General features: G+C 43.7%; 5 protein-coding genes across 6 annotated transcripts in view; 2 read left to right on the top strand and 3 right to left on the bottom strand.

Moving 5' to 3' along the window:
• Positions 1-674, bottom strand: part of LOC142887940 (membrane-associated phosphatidylinositol transfer protein 2-like) — a 51,761-nt gene extending 51,087 nt beyond the window's left edge. Inside the window, exon 1 of the mRNA XM_076025918.1 lies at positions 583-674. The gene's annotated coding sequence lies outside the window, so the exon portion shown is untranslated. The remainder of the gene's footprint in view (positions 1-582) is intronic.
• A 2,610-nt stretch (positions 675-3,284) lies between these two features.
• Positions 3,285-5,009, top strand: mtrfr (mitochondrial translation release factor in rescue). Of its 2 annotated transcripts, XR_012926627.1 has the most exons (3): positions 3,285-3,679; positions 4,189-4,712; positions 4,768-5,009. XR_012926627.1 is itself a non-coding variant. In XM_076025916.1 (2 exons), the coding sequence occupies exons 1-2, from the start codon at positions 3,398-3,400 to the stop codon at positions 4,417-4,419; spliced, it is 513 nt and encodes a 170-aa protein (XP_075882031.1). In that variant the 5' UTR covers positions 3,285-3,397; the 3' UTR covers positions 4,420-5,009. The 2 variants fall into 2 exon arrangements, 1 of the variants encoding a protein (XP_075882031.1); XM_076025916.1 differs by having other exon boundaries at positions 4,189-5,009.
• A 357-nt stretch (positions 5,010-5,366) lies between these two features.
• kmt5ab (lysine methyltransferase 5Ab) lies at positions 5,367-8,906 on the top strand. Its single transcript, XM_076025914.1, has 8 exons — positions 5,367-5,507; positions 5,721-5,812; positions 6,413-6,560; positions 7,042-7,255; positions 7,347-7,434; positions 7,565-7,624; positions 7,912-8,102; positions 8,320-8,906. The coding sequence occupies exons 1-8, from the start codon at positions 5,498-5,500 to the stop codon at positions 8,528-8,530; spliced, it is 1,014 nt and encodes a 337-aa protein (XP_075882029.1). The 5' UTR covers positions 5,367-5,497; the 3' UTR covers positions 8,531-8,906.
• On the bottom strand, positions 8,685-12,257 carry rilpl2 (Rab interacting lysosomal protein-like 2). Its single transcript, XM_076025915.1, has 4 exons — positions 11,551-12,257; positions 11,248-11,396; positions 10,461-10,583; positions 8,685-9,603 (listed from the first exon to the last, which is right to left on the bottom strand). Exons 1-4 carry the CDS (start codon positions 11,842-11,844, stop codon positions 9,582-9,584), a joined length of 588 nt encoding a protein of 195 aa, XP_075882030.1. The 5' UTR covers positions 11,845-12,257; the 3' UTR covers positions 8,685-9,581.
• Positions 12,258-12,740: 483 nt separating this feature from the next.
• LOC142887935 (RILP-like protein 1) lies at positions 12,741-16,551 on the bottom strand. The gene is made up of 7 exons (XM_076025913.1): positions 15,994-16,551; positions 15,196-15,346; positions 14,520-14,638; positions 13,977-14,429; positions 13,610-13,773; positions 13,423-13,524; positions 12,741-13,195 (listed from the first exon to the last, which is right to left on the bottom strand). Exons 1-7 carry the CDS (start codon positions 16,291-16,293, stop codon positions 13,102-13,104), a joined length of 1,383 nt encoding a protein of 460 aa, XP_075882028.1. The 5' UTR covers positions 16,294-16,551; the 3' UTR covers positions 12,741-13,101.
• Positions 16,552-16,932: the final 381 nt, after the last annotated feature.

The following is a 16,932-nucleotide window of genomic DNA, read 5'->3' as shown; positions in this document are numbered from 1 at the left end:
ACCTCTCAGCATTGTTGCGCACGATAGGGCACGATAACGCTGGATATCCACAGTCGACACGAGAAAAGGCCAAAGTGTCTGTAGTCACATTAAAACGTCCTTGACTATCCCAGTTATCCCGTGCAGGAGGTTGGCAGCGCGGCTCGGCTCGGCTCGTCCTGACTTCAAGGCGGGGGAAGGAGGCGACTATGGACGGCCTCACAGCCAGCAGCTGTCACGGTCGTCCCCGGAACGAAGAACAACGACGGCGTGCTAGATGAAGAAGAGCACTCGCCATCGTTAACTAGTCCAAGTCTGAGCCGCCGCAAGACTTCACAGTCCTTTCAAACACGACGCAAAACAATGCCAAGTTGCCGTGAGCAAGAGCCCGTTTCCGGCATGAGCGTCGAAATAAAAGCCAGCGCCACTCACTGCCGGCTTGTCGTGTCGAATGTAGTTTTAAATGTTTGATTTGAAACCCCGTCCAAAGTATATACCACCATGAGAACATATGCTCAAAACGTACTAAACGTATTAGGTCGGAGGTTATTTTTCTTTCTTTACCTTTTTTTTAAGACAACGCATTTCAAAAACTGTGCTCACCTCACTTCCGGTATTCACCCTTCGTTTTGCTAACCTGCCATCGAATACTTCCTCAACTATTACGCTGAGTAGTTTAAGGCCATGGCGCCCCCTACCAGCAAAAAATATATCACCGAATACCTACGGCTGCTGAATCCGTATTTGGCGTGTTTTACAAATGTTGTGTGAGTTTACGTTGATTTTTATTGCTGTCACAACCGCTTCTTTTTAAAATAAATAAATTAACAAAATGACTGTCACTGTCTATTCCCGCGCGTCTGCACGATCACGTGTGCTAACATGCTTTAAAGTTTGAACTTAGAATGTTCAAATCCCTTTAGTTTTACGTTACTTTACATTCACGAGCGAAACAATTAAACAGTTCTTGTGTGTTTTGCTCAGAAACATTTTGGAAGCCCGAAATTACAAACCTGCCAAATTTGTATTTGCTTGGATATATCTAGAATATGCATGTTTAAAACACGCAGATTAAATTTAGTACTGTACTTCACATTTACGACACAGAGCAGTCCTTACCTGCTTTGCCTCTCTGACCAAATGACAGGAAACTTAAGACTGCCAAAGCTTAAAATGAGCCTGCTGACTAGTTTCACATCCTCTGCGATTTCTGGAAATGAATCACAAACCTAGAATAAATTTAAAGACCACATGACATTGAGATAAGACGTGATAAAATGGAAGTATGGATAATGAAAAATATAATTTCAATGATGACTTATGAGTTATGTGATTTTAACATTTACTGCCGTGACCCTCGTTATTTAGCAATGACAGAATGGGACATGACTACTGCGGGACGGGATCAAATCCAGAGACTAAAGTTGGTGGCACTACCTAAATTGCTATTGCCACATGTATTTTAGTTAAAGTCAAGAAAACTATTAACTGTTCATGAATGTGAATCGACAACAATTTCCTGGCCAGAAAACTGAGATCTCCAGTAGTGAAACTTCATTGCTTTAATTATTTTTAGACCAATAATCATCATGGAAAATACAGCTTCACATTTTTATCTAAACCTGGTGTGGAGCTAGCACTGGACGGCAATAGTGGATTACTTGATACTCAGTATTTTGAACCGCAAAGAAAAAAATTCGAGGACACACGCTAAACTGGTTTCAAAACTTTCTTAGGAACAGGGAAATACAGGTGAGGGTGGGAGGGGCTGTATCTAGTGGCACAGGCATTGAAAATGGACCACCACAGGGGAGCATTATTAGTCCAGCATTATTCAATGTCATGATAAATGACATTGGGACTGGTCTGTCTCTGTTCACAGATGATGTAGCAGTGTGGAAAAGCAGGAAGAACATGAAGTGTTAATTTGAGAGAATGCAAGGAGCATGAGATAAAATAGCTAACTCGGGAAGCAGGTGGGGTTTTAGGATATCCGTTAAAAAAAACAAATTGTGTTGTGTTTGGTGACAACAAAGCTAAATGTCAAGGTTTATCTATGTATGGAAAGGCAATTGAGAGGGTAAAAGTGTTTAAATTCTTGGGAGTACATTTTTATGAAAGACTCACATGAAAAAATCATATATATATAGTATAGTAGGTAAATGTGAAAAGGTACTTAATGTGATGAGGTCTCTCTCTGGAAGCACTTGGGGTGCTGGCCAAGATATACAATTTATATTAATAGTGCACTGGCCAGTGGTGCCGCCTAGGTTATTGCCGACGCCAGAAATAGACCTTATTATGCTGGAGTCAATCAAGACAAATGGAAGCACAACCTGGTTGCAAGATAAGATAAGATAAGATAAGATAAGATAAACCTTTATTCGTCCCACGACGGGGAAATTTAGGTGTTACAACAGCCAGAAGATAGGGCAAACAAGAATAAAGTGAACAGAGCATATAAAAATAACCTAAATAACCTAAAATAGTGCAAAACAGTATAAAGTAAAAAAGTAAATAAACAAGAGCCTGTACAGAGAAAAACAGTGAAAGCAGATTAAAAAACTCCTGGCAACATCGTCTTCAAATATACACAGATGGGTCCCAAGATTCAAGAACGGGGAAGTCAGGCTTTGCCTTCTGTATTCCAAACCTGGGTATGGTAGTAAGCTGGCGACTGTCGGAGGGGGTTTCAGTCTTCAGCGGAGCTGATGGCCATAATATGGGCACTGGAATGGGGGGAGGAGGCGCAGCCAGGGCAGGTTGTTATTTGCTCAGACTCTGGTGCTGACAGACTTTGGGGTAAGGCAAGCTGGGAGTCAGGTCAGACCTGATGGTGGAGCTTTTGATGCAGGTGTATAAAATTGAGAAGTCAGAAGAGAAAGTTGTGTTTCTCTGGGTGCCAGTCCATGTTGGGGTAGAGGAGAATGAGGTGGCAGATGGGGTGGCATTGAAAAGGGAGGTGGATGTGGAAATGGCCATAATACATAAGGGTTACTTGGGGTCAGGGAGGAGGCATATAGTGACTATGACAAGGCTGAGACTGGGGCACCGTGGGCTGGCCTGGGACCTGTTCAAGGTTGGAAAATATCAAGACGGACTCTGCGGAGTGTGTAAGAAACAACAAACTGTGAGGCATGTTCTCATGGCGTGCAGCCAGTACAAAGAAGAGCGGAAGAGGATGTATAAGAAGAGAAGTCTGCTGCAGGATTAATCTTGTAAAGATGGAACTACGTGCAGTCTATGTCTGACCTGTGGGAGGCAGCATTGTGCCGCAAGGCGTCTAGTCTGCCGGAAACGACAAGAAGAAGAAGAAGAAGAAGAAGAAGGCAGCAGACAGGATTCGACAAATACATAATGTCGTGGGTCCCTGAACAGTATTTCTGACTTGATATTCATAAAGTGCTTGTTCAAAGACATGTCACGGCTTTTCCCGTTCGTCAGCCGTGTGTGCAGTGCGCCCGGGATGCAGATATGGAGGAGAGCTCCCCCCTGTTTGTCTGCCCTGCTAGGATCGCGACCGGCCGGGCTGCCGAGCGTGTTGACGGCAGGGAAGAAGGAGCTGCTGGACCTGCCTGTCCTCGACGAGGACGAGTTGGACGAGCAGTTCGTCAGGGGATCGGGCCCCGGCGGACAAGCCACCAACAAAACCAGCAACTGCGTCGTGCTCAGACACGTTCCCAGCGGGATTGTCGTCAAGGTTAATGTCCTTTGACAGTATTCATTTTGTCGTTCCGTGTATCCCCCCCCCCCCCCTCCAAAGATAACAATGATTATTAATTAATCCTTTTTAAACACATTAACATATGCATTTAAAAAAAAAAGGGTATGGTAACCCTTAACATTGAATGTTAGTATGTCAAGGGCTAACAGAACTCCAACAAACAGTAATTGTAATATGGTAGCAAAACGCCCATAAGATTAAACCTGTGAATATAAGAAAATAAAAACACTTAGAATACAGACGACATTTTCTGATACACGACCTTAGGTGAAACCAGAGGGGAAGTTTTGACTATAGAACTCAAGTCAATTGCATAGTTGAAATGCATCCACAGATATGGAGTTTATGGAACTCAAATGGACAAATGCAAGTGTTTGTGGTAGCCACGGCGTTCATCTCACCTAGTCACCTTATGGCAGTATTTAGAGATGTCTTTGAGAAATCTGAATGATAATATATTGTGAAAAATAACATTTCTCCTGCAGTGCCATCAAACCAGGTCTGTGGACATAAATCGGAAACGTGCTCGGGACATTATGAGAGAGAAACTTGATGTTTTATACAAAGGAGAACTCAGTGAAGTTATCACAAAGAAGAAGGAGTTGGAGTCAAGGAAACAAGAGAAGAGGAGAAAAGCAAGCGCTAACCTGGAGAGGAAAAGACTGTTTAAAGAAACGCTGGCCGCAGACTCCAAAGATGAGAAGGAAACCGCTTGAAACCTCTTTAAAACAGTAACATCAAAGTTCCTTTACGGTCATTTTTTTAACTGTAATATAAATGTCATTCATTCAGACTTTATTACAAAGGATAGACATATTAAGGAGCCAGTTGAGGTGGCTCGGGCATCTGCCTCCTGGACTCCTCTCTGAGGAGGTGTGTCAGGCATGTGCCACAGGGAGGAGACCCCGAGGAAGACTCAGGACACGCTGGAGGGGCTGCATCTCTCAGCTGGCCTGGGAACGTCTTGGGGTCCCGCCAGATGACTGACTGACTGACTGGGGCCAGGGAAGTCTGGTCATCTCTGCTGAGACTGTTGCCCCTGCAACCTGACCCGGGTGAAGCAGTGGAAGATGGATGGATGAATGGATGAATGTTAAAGTCCACTATTAAATAATAAAAACGAGCATTTTTCTGACAAAAATGTCTGGTTCAGTTTTATTATGGAAGTTGTGTTGTTAAAAAAAAATATTTCAAAGATTGAAGCTTCAGGACAGAATTTGCCTGTTGCGTTATTTTCCTCAAAGAGTATTTACTATTAATAATTATAAATGTAAATGATGTGTCTGATAAAAAGCTTTATATCCTAGTTTCTCTTGAACTTTACTTTACCATTCCACCCAGTGACATACTATGGCCAAACCAGGTAATTTTAACAGTCCTTTGGAATCTACCTGCAAAGTGACAGATCTCACATCACACACTCAGTGACTTGTCCTCAAACATCTGGACATTTAATTGACTTGTTAAAACTCTACATTTTTTTTGTATTCGACTTTTCTGTAAACCAAATTCTTTTGAGCTTCTGTTTGCATTGAAAGCCCAAAGTCCCGCCAGGAAAAACTTCAGTAGTCGACACGACTCCGGGAGGGGTCGCTATTACGCTGCCAGAGCTCTGGCCAATGACTGCCACGCCTGTATGAGCCATGTAGCCAATGGGAGGCGTCGTATTGTTTTTAAATCCACCACGCTTCTGTAAGACTGTTGTGGTCTGCCGTTGCATAGGGCTTTCCAATTGGAAATTAGGCCCCTTTAAAAGTGTTTATTTCGCTACTGGGGTGTAATTTTGAAGCAGACATGGCAAAAGGTAAAACTTCCAGCTCTCGTCGTTTCTGTACGTGTTTTGTACAACATACGGAGTACGCTACAAATGTAATATTGTTAGACGTACCTGTGTGCGTGGCTCTCGTGTTTGCAAATGTAATTCGCGGGGAATTGAATTCCTTTCAATGAATGTTAGCCAAACTACAGGATAACAAAACTCCGGTTGTTTGTTTCTTTGTATGGTCACTACTGAAAGGCAAGAAAAGAGTGCCGAAAACCAAGGACGTCGTGGAGCAAAATGTTACCTCGGAGAAGGAGACGAAGGAAAACAAACCCGCAACAAACAAGGTAAATGTTGCTGTCGTTTGCCACTTTAAACTCTTTTAAAGGTCTTTGGCTGAAAGCGGCGCAGCTCTCGCGTTTTTATTCACCGTTCACAATAACACATTAAAGACGAGTGAACTGAACTACACGAAAGGAAGGGAAGCGTTTAAAGCATACGCGTATAATGCGGAATTAAGTCTAACAAAAAAAGTCTAAAAGGCGTGCATATGTCTCCTGTAACACGACGTAAACTGTGTGTGTGTGTGTGTGTGTGTGTGTGTGTGTGTGTGTGTGTGTGTGTGTGATATTCATCATTTTCCTGTAAAACAGCTCAGGTGGCCATCTTCTTTAAAGCCTCCTGCAAAAAAAACTCTCAACCTAATGTTGTTGAATGTTCCTCTGGCATATAAAAAAAAAGACAGCAGCAAAAGGCTGTGACGTCACTAAGGGCACACACTTAATTTGCTGGCTTATGACACGTTGCTGTAAAGTGCACTTTGGAGCACAGGGGACATTTTTATGCTTGAATTGTCTTTTTAAAAGTATAGGTGATACGTTCACTTTTTATCAATAATGATTTAAAAAAAAAAAAAAAAAAAAAAAAACAAACACTTTATTTTCCAGGAGTCGATAGGAAAGGTACAGTCATATTTCCAAAGCGTACGAAGTCCGAGCAAACCAAGATCCCCTCTGAGCGACAGTCTGAGTGTGGTAATCCAGGAGGGAAATGAGTGTGATGCAGTGATTTCCGACAGTCCAAAGTTGAACAAAGGTGAGTCCCATTCACAGCTTTCTGACCGCTGTCACACACACACTTGTTGTTTGGACATTCCAGTTGCACGGCGTGTCCAAGCTATGTTGCAGTTGCCTCGTGCTACTGATGGTCACCAGATCTGTGCATATAGAAGGCTCCTGCACATGTGAATGGCGGCAGTGTTTGCTGGTCCACTATCTTATGACACAACTTAACTGGTTTTCTGAAGGAACTCCACTCGCTTGGCTACCTAAGGCTGAAGAGTTTTGTCAGGGCAGTCCGACAGCTGTTGTCCCTTGTTTCTTAAGCTTAAGAAAAAAATGCCTTTATTTATCCCACATTGGGGACATTTGCATATAGCAGCACGTACAGTGCAAATAGTGAACTAAAAATAAATAAATAAAATATGTGTATAAATTATTTACATATCTGTAGAAGTGTTAAAAAGAAATCTGCATTTTCTTGCACCTGCAGTGAAAATGTTCTTCCTCTCTTTTAGACGTACCGCCAGCTGAGATAAAATCCGAGAGTAGCGCGTCGGAGGGGCAGAAGCCTGAGGCGCCCTGTCAATCCAACTGGAAGGGAGAACAACTCGCCGACACACTCGAACAAAATAAGTCCGACGCAAGGACACAGACCAAACCTGCAACAGATGGCAAAGTATCAACAACTAAAGCGCAGAGCAAACCTGCTCGTAGGCCCGGATCAAAACAGTTGAGTGATGTCAAAATGTCCAAAGCATTCAAGAAGCTTCGCTGCAGACTTTTGAGCAGTGTCAGTGACGTCACGCTTTCTTTCTCTCAGGGCAGAAACTAAAGTTTCCCAGAACAGAAAGGTGACAGACTACTATCCCATCAGGCGGAGCAACAGAAAAACCAAGTCGGATTTGAAGGTTTGTCTAAATGATCTCTCTCTTTTTTTCTTTTCTTTTTTTTTTAAACAACGTAGCGTTTACATTTTAGCCCATTCTCGTTTCAAGCAATGAAAGCCAAAATTTGACGAAACATTGAAATGTTTTACAGAATGAAGAGCACAAACTTATTGATGACATTATTAGAAGTGGAGTGGAGGGAGGCATGCAGGTAATGTGTACATTTTCCACTTTGTCTTTTTAGGTTTTTTTTTAACAATATAAATACATTTCTTTAAACTGTGTACCAGTACTGGGCGCTCTCAATATTCTGATTGATGATTTGTAATTACCATTCCTGTGTTCCAAGTCAATGAAACAAAAACGATTTCCAAGTTGGGTAGAAAAACTACATGGCGTCACTTCGAACCAGACTTGATGTTTTAACAGGCGTTAAACTCCCTCCCTCCCTTCCTCACTCACTAAAAGAAGAATGCTGTGGTCTCCGATTGTTGACAGGTCAAACACATGGAGGGAAAGGGAAGAGGGGTGTTTGCCGTCCATGGCTTCAAAAAGGGAGACTTTGTTGTGGAGTACCATGGAGACCTGTTGGAACTCTCTGAGGCCAAGGCGCGAGAAGCCCAATATGCTCTGGATCCCCAGACAGGATGTTACATGTATTACTTCCAGTATAAATCCAAAACCTACTGGTAAGTTTAGATGATTGTTGTCATCACATCCGTAGTTTTATTATTTTTTTTTACTCTATGAAACCAACGTCATCAACCAATACTTTCAATCTACGAAACAGTCAGTCCATCGACAGAGACGCATCTCAAGCAGTCAAATAATATATTGAACTTCAAGCTTCAGATGAAGGGATTATGTGCAACGTGTCGCCATTACGCCTCTAATCTTGCACGACAGTGTGGACGCTACGCTGGAGACGGAGCGCCTGGGGAGGCTCATCAACCACAGCAAGAGCGGAAACTGCCAGACGAAGCTCCACCCCATCGACGGGAGCCCCCACCTGATCCTGGTGGCGTCCAGAGACATCGCGGCCGAGGAGGAGCTGCTGTACGACTACGGCGACCGCAGCAGCGCGGCCGTCTCAGCTCACCCGTGGCTCAAGTACTGACCGCACCGCCGCGGGTGTCTCCCCGCGGTGTGAGATCGATTGATGCTCCTCGTGTTTCTTTGCCATTAGAATTCAAAAAAGACGTGACAGAATAGTGGACCTCAAACTGCCTTGTAAGTATGAAATGTTGAAGTCTCACCCCCCCCCAAACAAATGGAGTGCATTATTTTTTAATAGTCCTTTTACATGTTTTTTTTGGTTTTTTTTAAATCACTTGATTCGTAAAACTTAAATGCTCGAGATGAATCTCCTGAAGAGTCAGTATTTGCAATTGTCACAGACGCTTCCATTGCTATAGAACCTATGCATTATTCAGTCTCACTGTCGTAAATTATTTCTTGTGCTGTAAATAGAGGAATAAAACACTGCCATTTCAGCTATTTTGCTTTGACTCAGTTTGTCTTTGTTTTCTTGAATCTGCACTATTCATGCAGCCAGTATTAAAGAAGTAAAAAGGTTGTAATTATCGACTTGAGTGACATTATTTGGCATACCAGACTGGAATGTTTCTTATGAGACTTCACAAATTAACATTTTCTCTACGCAGTTACTTGCAGCATGGCTCATAACCTGTATGATCAATGTGAAAAAGCATTTTCAAAATGTTGAACCCCCCCCCCCCAAAAGGAAAAACAAGATGTAAACAAAATGACTTTTTTTATTTTCTCAAATGTTGTAATTTTTTTTTTTTTCAACCTTATCTCGAAGACATTGCTTGAGATGACATTAGGTCATTAGATAACTGGACAAAGGCGAAAACTTCATTTTGATCTATAAAAATAACGTGTTTTTAAGCCTATAAACAAGTAATCAACAGTACAATAACACTTTCCAGTTTCATTCATCAATGTGCCCAAAAATAATGTTTTCCTCAAAATACATTATACCAATATTATTATAGTTAAAATGAGTGGTAGAAAATGCAGTGCTTGTTAGAAAATTTTAACATCTAAAAACAATTACACGTCAGTATTTAAAAGTAGCTAAATGACAAGGAACTGGGGTGGATAAGTCCCGTACATCTTCTACGTGGTTGCTTGTTGGGTTTTTTTTATTTTCGCCTGAATGAAAACCTACAGAGAGAGAAAAGTTCCATGATTAGTTCCAGGAGTTGTGTTCCCACCAGCGGCAAAAAATTTATGCAACAAAGTGGTGAGCTGGCACCAGAGAGGCAGAGCTGAGCCACGGCAGGACGTGAACACAGACAGCAGCAGCAGCCAGCATGACTATTATTTTGGCTGACGCATCAACTATTTTTTCCAACTTGTGTCTGCTCTCGCCCAACACACACACACACACACACACACACACACACACACACACACACACACACACACACACACACACACACACACACACACAGCTCGGCATTGGCATTAGAATTAATTTGGTCACAAGAACATTGTTAGCAAACAGGAAGGCGACTGTGAGCACAGCCTCTCCACTCGTCTCATGTGCAGCTCAGAGTTCCTCATACTTCCACACCAACATACAGACAGGCAGGTTTTTGCCACGTTCCCATTAAATGTTTGGAGGAGGGATGCACTGATACACTTTTTTACAGAACAAGAAGAGTAGGAGTACTTACATCTTAGTACTTGGCGATAACGACACAGAGTACTTAATAAGGTCATTACACATTATAGAATTACTTTGATTTTTTATCTTTTTTGACAGATGCTTTGTTATTTGAACAACATTCCTCAGCGTGTTTTTCGAGCACAACTTTCACTGTCGTACAAGCACACGTTAAACAAAATGATCGTATGCGTACATACATATACTGGTATCGGTGTCGTGGTATCGGGATGTATTTTACTAGTATGAGTAGAGTACTCAACCCCGGTATCGGTACCGATGCCTGACACTGGTATTGGTATCCGTGCACCCCTAGTTTGGAGTGAAGCGGTGTGCTAGCTACGCTACTCACAGTTTGCTGATGGTGCTCTTCTCCTCTTTTGCATCGTTTATCGGGGCTGAATTGTGTTCCTTTGACTCTGGTGTGTTCAGGTCCACTTCCACCATGGTCATTTCATCCCGCGGCAGAATCCCACTGCAGGGGGAGAGAATAAATCATTTTGTTCAAAGAATGTATAAACAAAAAACATTATGAGGAAACAATTTGAATCGCAGAGCAGTGCGTGGTCTGTCTCATTCTGCCAGTCCTACCAAACATCAGTGTGTACTTTTTATTTATTTTTGAATGGGTTTCTTTTGTCAAATGATCACGTGTTCTCATTTCTTCCATGATCAGCATGATAAAATCTTGCACTTCAATGTCTCGGCCCCCCCCAAAAAAGAGTGTTTGCCAAATATCTGGATCAGAGGTGGGCAAACTATGGCCCGGGGGCCATATGTGACCTGTAAGATTTTTACTCCGACCCGCCAAATTTGAAGGAATTCTATTAATAGTAAGTCAGTAATAAAATGGCTGTATTTCATCCATTTATTTCAGTGTTTTGTGAGTCAAATTTTGTTGTAACACTTTAGTTAATTTTCAATTGACATTAAAGCATGTTTCGACATAGCCCATTATATATTATTCCTCCTATGAGGTGGGTCACCATAAGGGTCACACCCTCAGACAAATTTCAGAACCCACTGTGGTTCCCACCAGTCAAAAGGTCTGGTCTGGATGGACTCAAGGGAGTCAAGGTAAACATCTCAGCGCTGATTTACACGCTGTGTTATCTCTGAAGAGCTGTCACATGAATCACCTCTTGAACAGCTGCAGTTCCTCCTGGGCCACCATAAGTTGGGCCTTCAGCTGGTTTCTCTCTTGCAGAACCTCCTTCAGCTCCTGCATGGTGAAGCGGGGTCTGTTGGGGTCCGACAGGTCCACCACCAGCTGGTTTGGTCCCACCGCCTGTTTTTATAAATACACGGTTAGGTTTGTTTTTTGTTTTTCATTTTAAAAAAAAAAAAAAAAAAAAAAAAAAAAAGGCAGACAGGTCGAACATTGGTGTCAATCCAACATTTCGAAGGCCACGTGTCGTGCGAGCGTCGTGGCCGAGACTCACCGTTCCCTGGCCGGAGGAGCCCTCCTGGACTAGCCGGTCCAGTTCGCTCTTCAGATTGTCCCGCTCCATTCTCAGCTCCTCCACGGACAGGTTGTACTTGTTGACCAGCGTCTCGAACATCTCCAACACGCGGACTATCCGAAACTGTAGATCCGACACTTCCTCCCCGGTGCTGCTGATTTTCAGCAAATCTCGCCCGATCACGTACGAGATGTCATAAACATCCTCCACGGTCAGGTCGAACGCGTCCTTCTCGAAAGCCAGCGCGGGCGACGGTTCCTCGCCGAACTCCATGGCGGAACCAAACAAGTCCTACAACTTTGTTTTTTTTTTCCCTCGGGAATTGTTCTTTTTTTTTATCTGATAAAGAAGAAACGGCGCATTCTTCCTTTTCTGTTGTTTTTACGCTCTTGTCTTCCGTCCCGACCGGGCGGCTCAGACTCCGAACCAGCTGTAGTAGGTGACCAACTTCTAGAGAAGCACTTCCTCCATCACTCATCCACCAATGGCGTCACGGTGTGGACGGCAGAGGAGGGCAAAGTATCCTAGCGACAGGTATATAGGCACAAAGATCGTGTATGGGGGAAGAGCAGCACTCCCTGGGCTCCTTCTCTGCGGCGGCTCTCGGATCTTTTCCTCCGGGGACGACGCCTGTGGGAAGGTTTGAGTGATGGCTCACATGATGACACTTTCTTCTAGAGGTGGGAAGATCAACCCGGAAGCACGTGATCCCGTGGTTTTTATTGTTGTTTTTGCTCTCGCTAACGAAAACAAAGACGGATATAGAACAGCAACAATCGCCACAAAAAGAACAGCAAGTTTATTTTTATTTATTTATTTATTTTACAAATTACTCTATTTCTACTTCTAGAATGCTGACACAATGTCTAAGGTCTGACTGTATTGAAAAGATTAAAGTTATGACATTACACCTGAACGTCGCTAACTTCCGAAGTTCTGTTATGGACAGTTCTACCTCCCAGTCAGTAGATATCGCACTTTTGCTGTAGTCTTGCCCGACTGATCTCTGTGAAACATTTCGAGTAAAGTGTAAACTAGTAATCACACCTAAGTTCAGGAAGCAGGGACTTTGCCCGCAGTTAGCTGTTGGGCAGTTTGTTTAGACCTGCTGATGTCTGATGTTTTCTTCAAATTGTTGTCTGTGACACCAAAAAGAACAATCCAAGAAATGAAAAATAAAACTTTATTGCGTGTCCCTGAACAAAAGCTTATTTTACACATCATACACAGAACATCAGGACTTTCTCAAACTACAGTCAACACTTTGAGGGATGGCTTTCAGAAGGCAGCCGCATGCACTTAATGATTTTGAAGCAGCTTCTGACATTTTAAATAAATACATGGCGGATTGTCGTTCTAAAATCTTTATGACAAAAGTTATTCTCAAACACAGAGCAATTTATTAAATTTGGCTGTGACACATAGTAAAAGAGAACAATGTTCACAATTCACAGTCACATGTATAAACACAATAAATATAATTTAAAACAAGCATTAAGGCAGGTGCAGTGTTGACACAGCGTTTAAGTTTCATACAGAGGAGAGAAGTCTTCTGATTGGCAACAGCGTGGGGTCGTCTGCTATTAAGCCTGCTGCCACCATTGGCATTATGGCAGTGAAGATCCTGTTCCAGGGTGGCCGAAAGGAAAAGAAGGAAAAAAATCCATAAAATTGAATAACTTCAGTTGTTTAAATGAGGTCAAAATTATGTAATCACACGTCACAATATTACCTCAAAAATAAATACTGTCCATAAAATGAGATGCATACTCATAACATTCTTAGTATATATCTAAATACATGCATTGATCAAGACATTGCATTGACAGATTTTCTGGGATAATTACTCACAATCGCCTGATTCCGGACTCTGGACGTTCACTCGGACTCGGGCTTGGCGGAGGAGATGAAGCACAAACAAGTGAGCAGACTCCATCTTCAAACTCCTCCTCGCTGAGGAACAAGAGCAGAGGGCAGAGTGTTGTTGTTTTTGGCACACAATAAAGATTGCACAAACTGCAACCGTCACATCAGCTACCTTTGGTAATAAGCCAACTCCTCCTGCAGCATAAAGACTTGAGTCTTGAGTTCGTTCTTCTCCTGTAAGACATCCCGCAGCTCCTGCAGGGTGAATCGAGCTTTGTCGGGCTCCTCGTCAGGGCTGTCCGTCTCCTCATCTGCCTCCTCTTTGGGTGAACCTTTCTGCAGCCAGAACAGAAAATCTAAAATTTTCTTGTACCAGGAGTTGAAGCATTTCACACTTTTAAGTTTTAATAATATTTTTTGTCACTGTCTTTTTTTGCTTAAAATGTTGCATTGGCACCAAATTCACAACAGGGGAATTGTTTTCAAAAACAATGGAAATAAGGTTTTTGTCAATGTCCAAGGGATAGCAAGAGTTTTACCAAAAACACTTCTCTTGATTTTTCATCATCTGAGCTTCTTTTTTCAAGACCCCCGGCTCTGGACGCCCTTGGCAGGAAATAAAGGTCCTCGTCTTGCTCAAAGGGGTTGGCCAAGAAGTCGCGGTCAGCGCCGCACTCAGCCCACACCGAGCTCTCTTGTCTTGAGAGGGTCGAGGGCGCCGCCAGTGCAGAAGCCAGCGGCGACGTTCCAGATGAGACGAGTGAAGTTTCCGCAATCTTAGCGAGCTCTCTCTCCAGTTCCAAACTCTGGATCTCTTTCCTCAGCCTGGTGGCCTCCAGCTGCAGCGCCCCGAGGTGCTGCTGCTGCGCCTGGGCTGCAGCCTCCAGCTCCACCTTCTGCTGGATCAGAGCCTTGCTCTGGGCCTCCATCACTGCCATCCTGTGACGGAGGTCCTGGTTGATTTTAATCAGCCGATGCTGCTGCATCTGGAGCTGCGGTGGGGGAATTTATTGTAGGTCTTAAACAATGCGGGAAGATGTGTGTTGTTTTTGTGTTTGCTGACGAGCAGTTTAACATCTCACCGCCTCGACGTCTTCATTTCTTAGCGTCAGCTCGTGATCCTTAGCCCGGATTGCATCTCGCTGCTTCTCCACCAGGTCTTCCAGTTTCTGCATCATCCGCTTTTCCTTCTCTGACATCCCTGTATCGATCGTATAAATCACTCAAAATCAATTATTTAACGAATAAAGGTTCTACGAACTCATAAACAAGATTACTAATCATATGAAGCTGAAGCAAGTTTGTTTAAACTTTTTTTTTTGTTTGTAAACTGTTGCCCCAGCAGTAACAGTATCTGAAACCACCATGAACGTCTGAACATGAACTATATTTGGGTGCTGCTTCAAAAATAGTCCTCTTTCCACCTCCTGACTATGGCTATTCACGACTTGTATTTCAAAATGTAGACCTGTGAACGTGAGCAAGCAAATACAACAGCTGAACTCCGAGGGGGGGACCAGACGTGGTTGCCACAGCCTCATATACCTACATGACCTGCAACCACTGACACTGACTGGCAATTCTGATGCCTCGTCTCATGATAGATGCACACAATAGTGGGAGGAACCAGTTTTGAGCATAATCAAAAAATTAAAAACATTAAATGTGAATATTGAACAACTGTGGGAGAGGTGCATGAATTAAAAAAAAAAGAAAGGAAAAGAATGCAGGCTTCCCATGAATAATCTTGCCACTCACCTTCCTGCTTCAGGGAGTCTTCCTCTTGGATGGACGAGTCCTTGAGCGGGAGACTTGCCGTCAGCCTCCTGTTCTCCGCCTGAAGCTGACTGATTTGATTGAGTAGATCCTGAACCTCTCCTCTCCACACATCCTCCACCAGCTCCAGCTCCTGAGCAGCAGACATAAGGAGAACAGCAGCACAGGAGACATCTCAGTCAGTAATCAGAATGAATGTGATGGTGAAGAAAACATAATTCCCACGTGCCATAGATTTAAAAGTAGGTTTTGGCTGGGCAATGATTTAAAAAAATGTTTTTTTTTAATGCCTGTAAATAAAGAAACAGGTGTGTGGGAGAGTACTGGACAAAAAGAATAACCCCTCTGAACAGTGTTGACTATATTTGCAGCAAGAGAGACTTGATTGGCAATACTTAGGTCTGCAAAGAAAGTTGGCAGTGTGTGTGTGGAATATTATGTTTTTAAGAATGACTAAGTAAAGCCACCCGAACCACTTTGTTCCTTATAGCCGTGACTTTGTTTCAACTGTCTCATAAAGACTTTATATTTCTATAAACGTCAAGAAGTCTCATAACTATGGCGTGTTGACACATAATATGGACATTCTATTTCGGAGATTAGACTTAATTACGTGGTCCAACTTGTAACTACCCTGATCTCTTTTCCAGCTGTTGTTCCTTCCACTCTCCTCTGCACTGGACTGACACAGCTTCGATAATACGGGGTGAAAGCAAGGACACGCAGTCAGGGTGACCCGACGAGCCCCGGCTCGGCCCGGCTCGGCTCGGCTCGGCTCACCTGCTGCTGCTTCCTCTCCTGCCTCAGTCTGTCGCTGCGCTCCTGCCGCAGCCGCTCCAGCTCCCGGCGCAGCTCCTCGGCCTCCTGGCCGGCGCCGGCGCGGCTCACCAGCGCCTCCAGCAGCTCCAGCACCCGCACCACCTTGTGCACCAGGCTGACCAGGGACTCGCAGCCGAACCGGTCGATGACGCGCTCGAACTCATGGCCCAGCAGCGCCGCTATGTCGTACACGTCCGGGACGGTGAGCTGCGCAGCAGGCCGCTCCAGCACCGCGGAGGAGGAGGGGGCGCCCGGTTCCATGTCTGCCGTCCTCCGGTGTCAACTCTTGAACATAGCCCGGCCTCTCCCTTCCCTGGCAGCCCGGGCACTTACTGCTCCCGACTCACTCACTTCTTAGTCAGGGTGGCTGTGGAAAAACTCGTTTAGGGAGTTGAAGCGTGTGCGAACATGGCGAGAACTTGTTTGTTGACTGTTGCAAACGGTGCCCACGTCCAGACTATACTTTTGGTGCTGCGTTCAATGTCATCGTAAGGTATGAAGCCCATTTTCTGCCAGCAAACTGTAGCCATGAAAGAAAGGTAAATCGAATTTAAAATTAAGAAGTGGAAATTGTAGATTATTTTGTCTCGTAATTTCACTTTTTGTTTTAATCTCCCGAGTTTACGATGTGTTTTCTTCGTGACGAAGTTTACACGTTTTTATTTTTTTAACCAGCGCAAAGGGGCTTCCGTAGAAAGGATTATGCCGTGTTAAATCATTGCCAAACAAAACAAACATCACTATTTCAGTACCCCCCCTCACCCCTTCAACAATACATTTGTGTTTATTTGGCAAATCTTACGAGAACCATTGCCGCGCTTAGATGTAAAGACTATGACTCCACGTGCCATACATACAAGTTTAGATTATAAACAAGACGCATTGTCCTGTTAATTTGAC

This window comes from Nelusetta ayraudi, unplaced genomic scaffold (genome assembly GCF_046127955.1).
Source record: "Nelusetta ayraudi isolate G7.1 ecotype Tasmania unplaced genomic scaffold, CSIRO-AGI_Nayr_v1 ptg000018l, whole genome shotgun sequence".
In the NCBI taxonomy this organism is placed as follows: Eukaryota; Metazoa; Chordata; class Actinopteri; order Tetraodontiformes; family Monacanthidae; genus Nelusetta; species Nelusetta ayraudi.
This window is presented reverse-complemented; position numbering and strand designations above follow the sequence as displayed.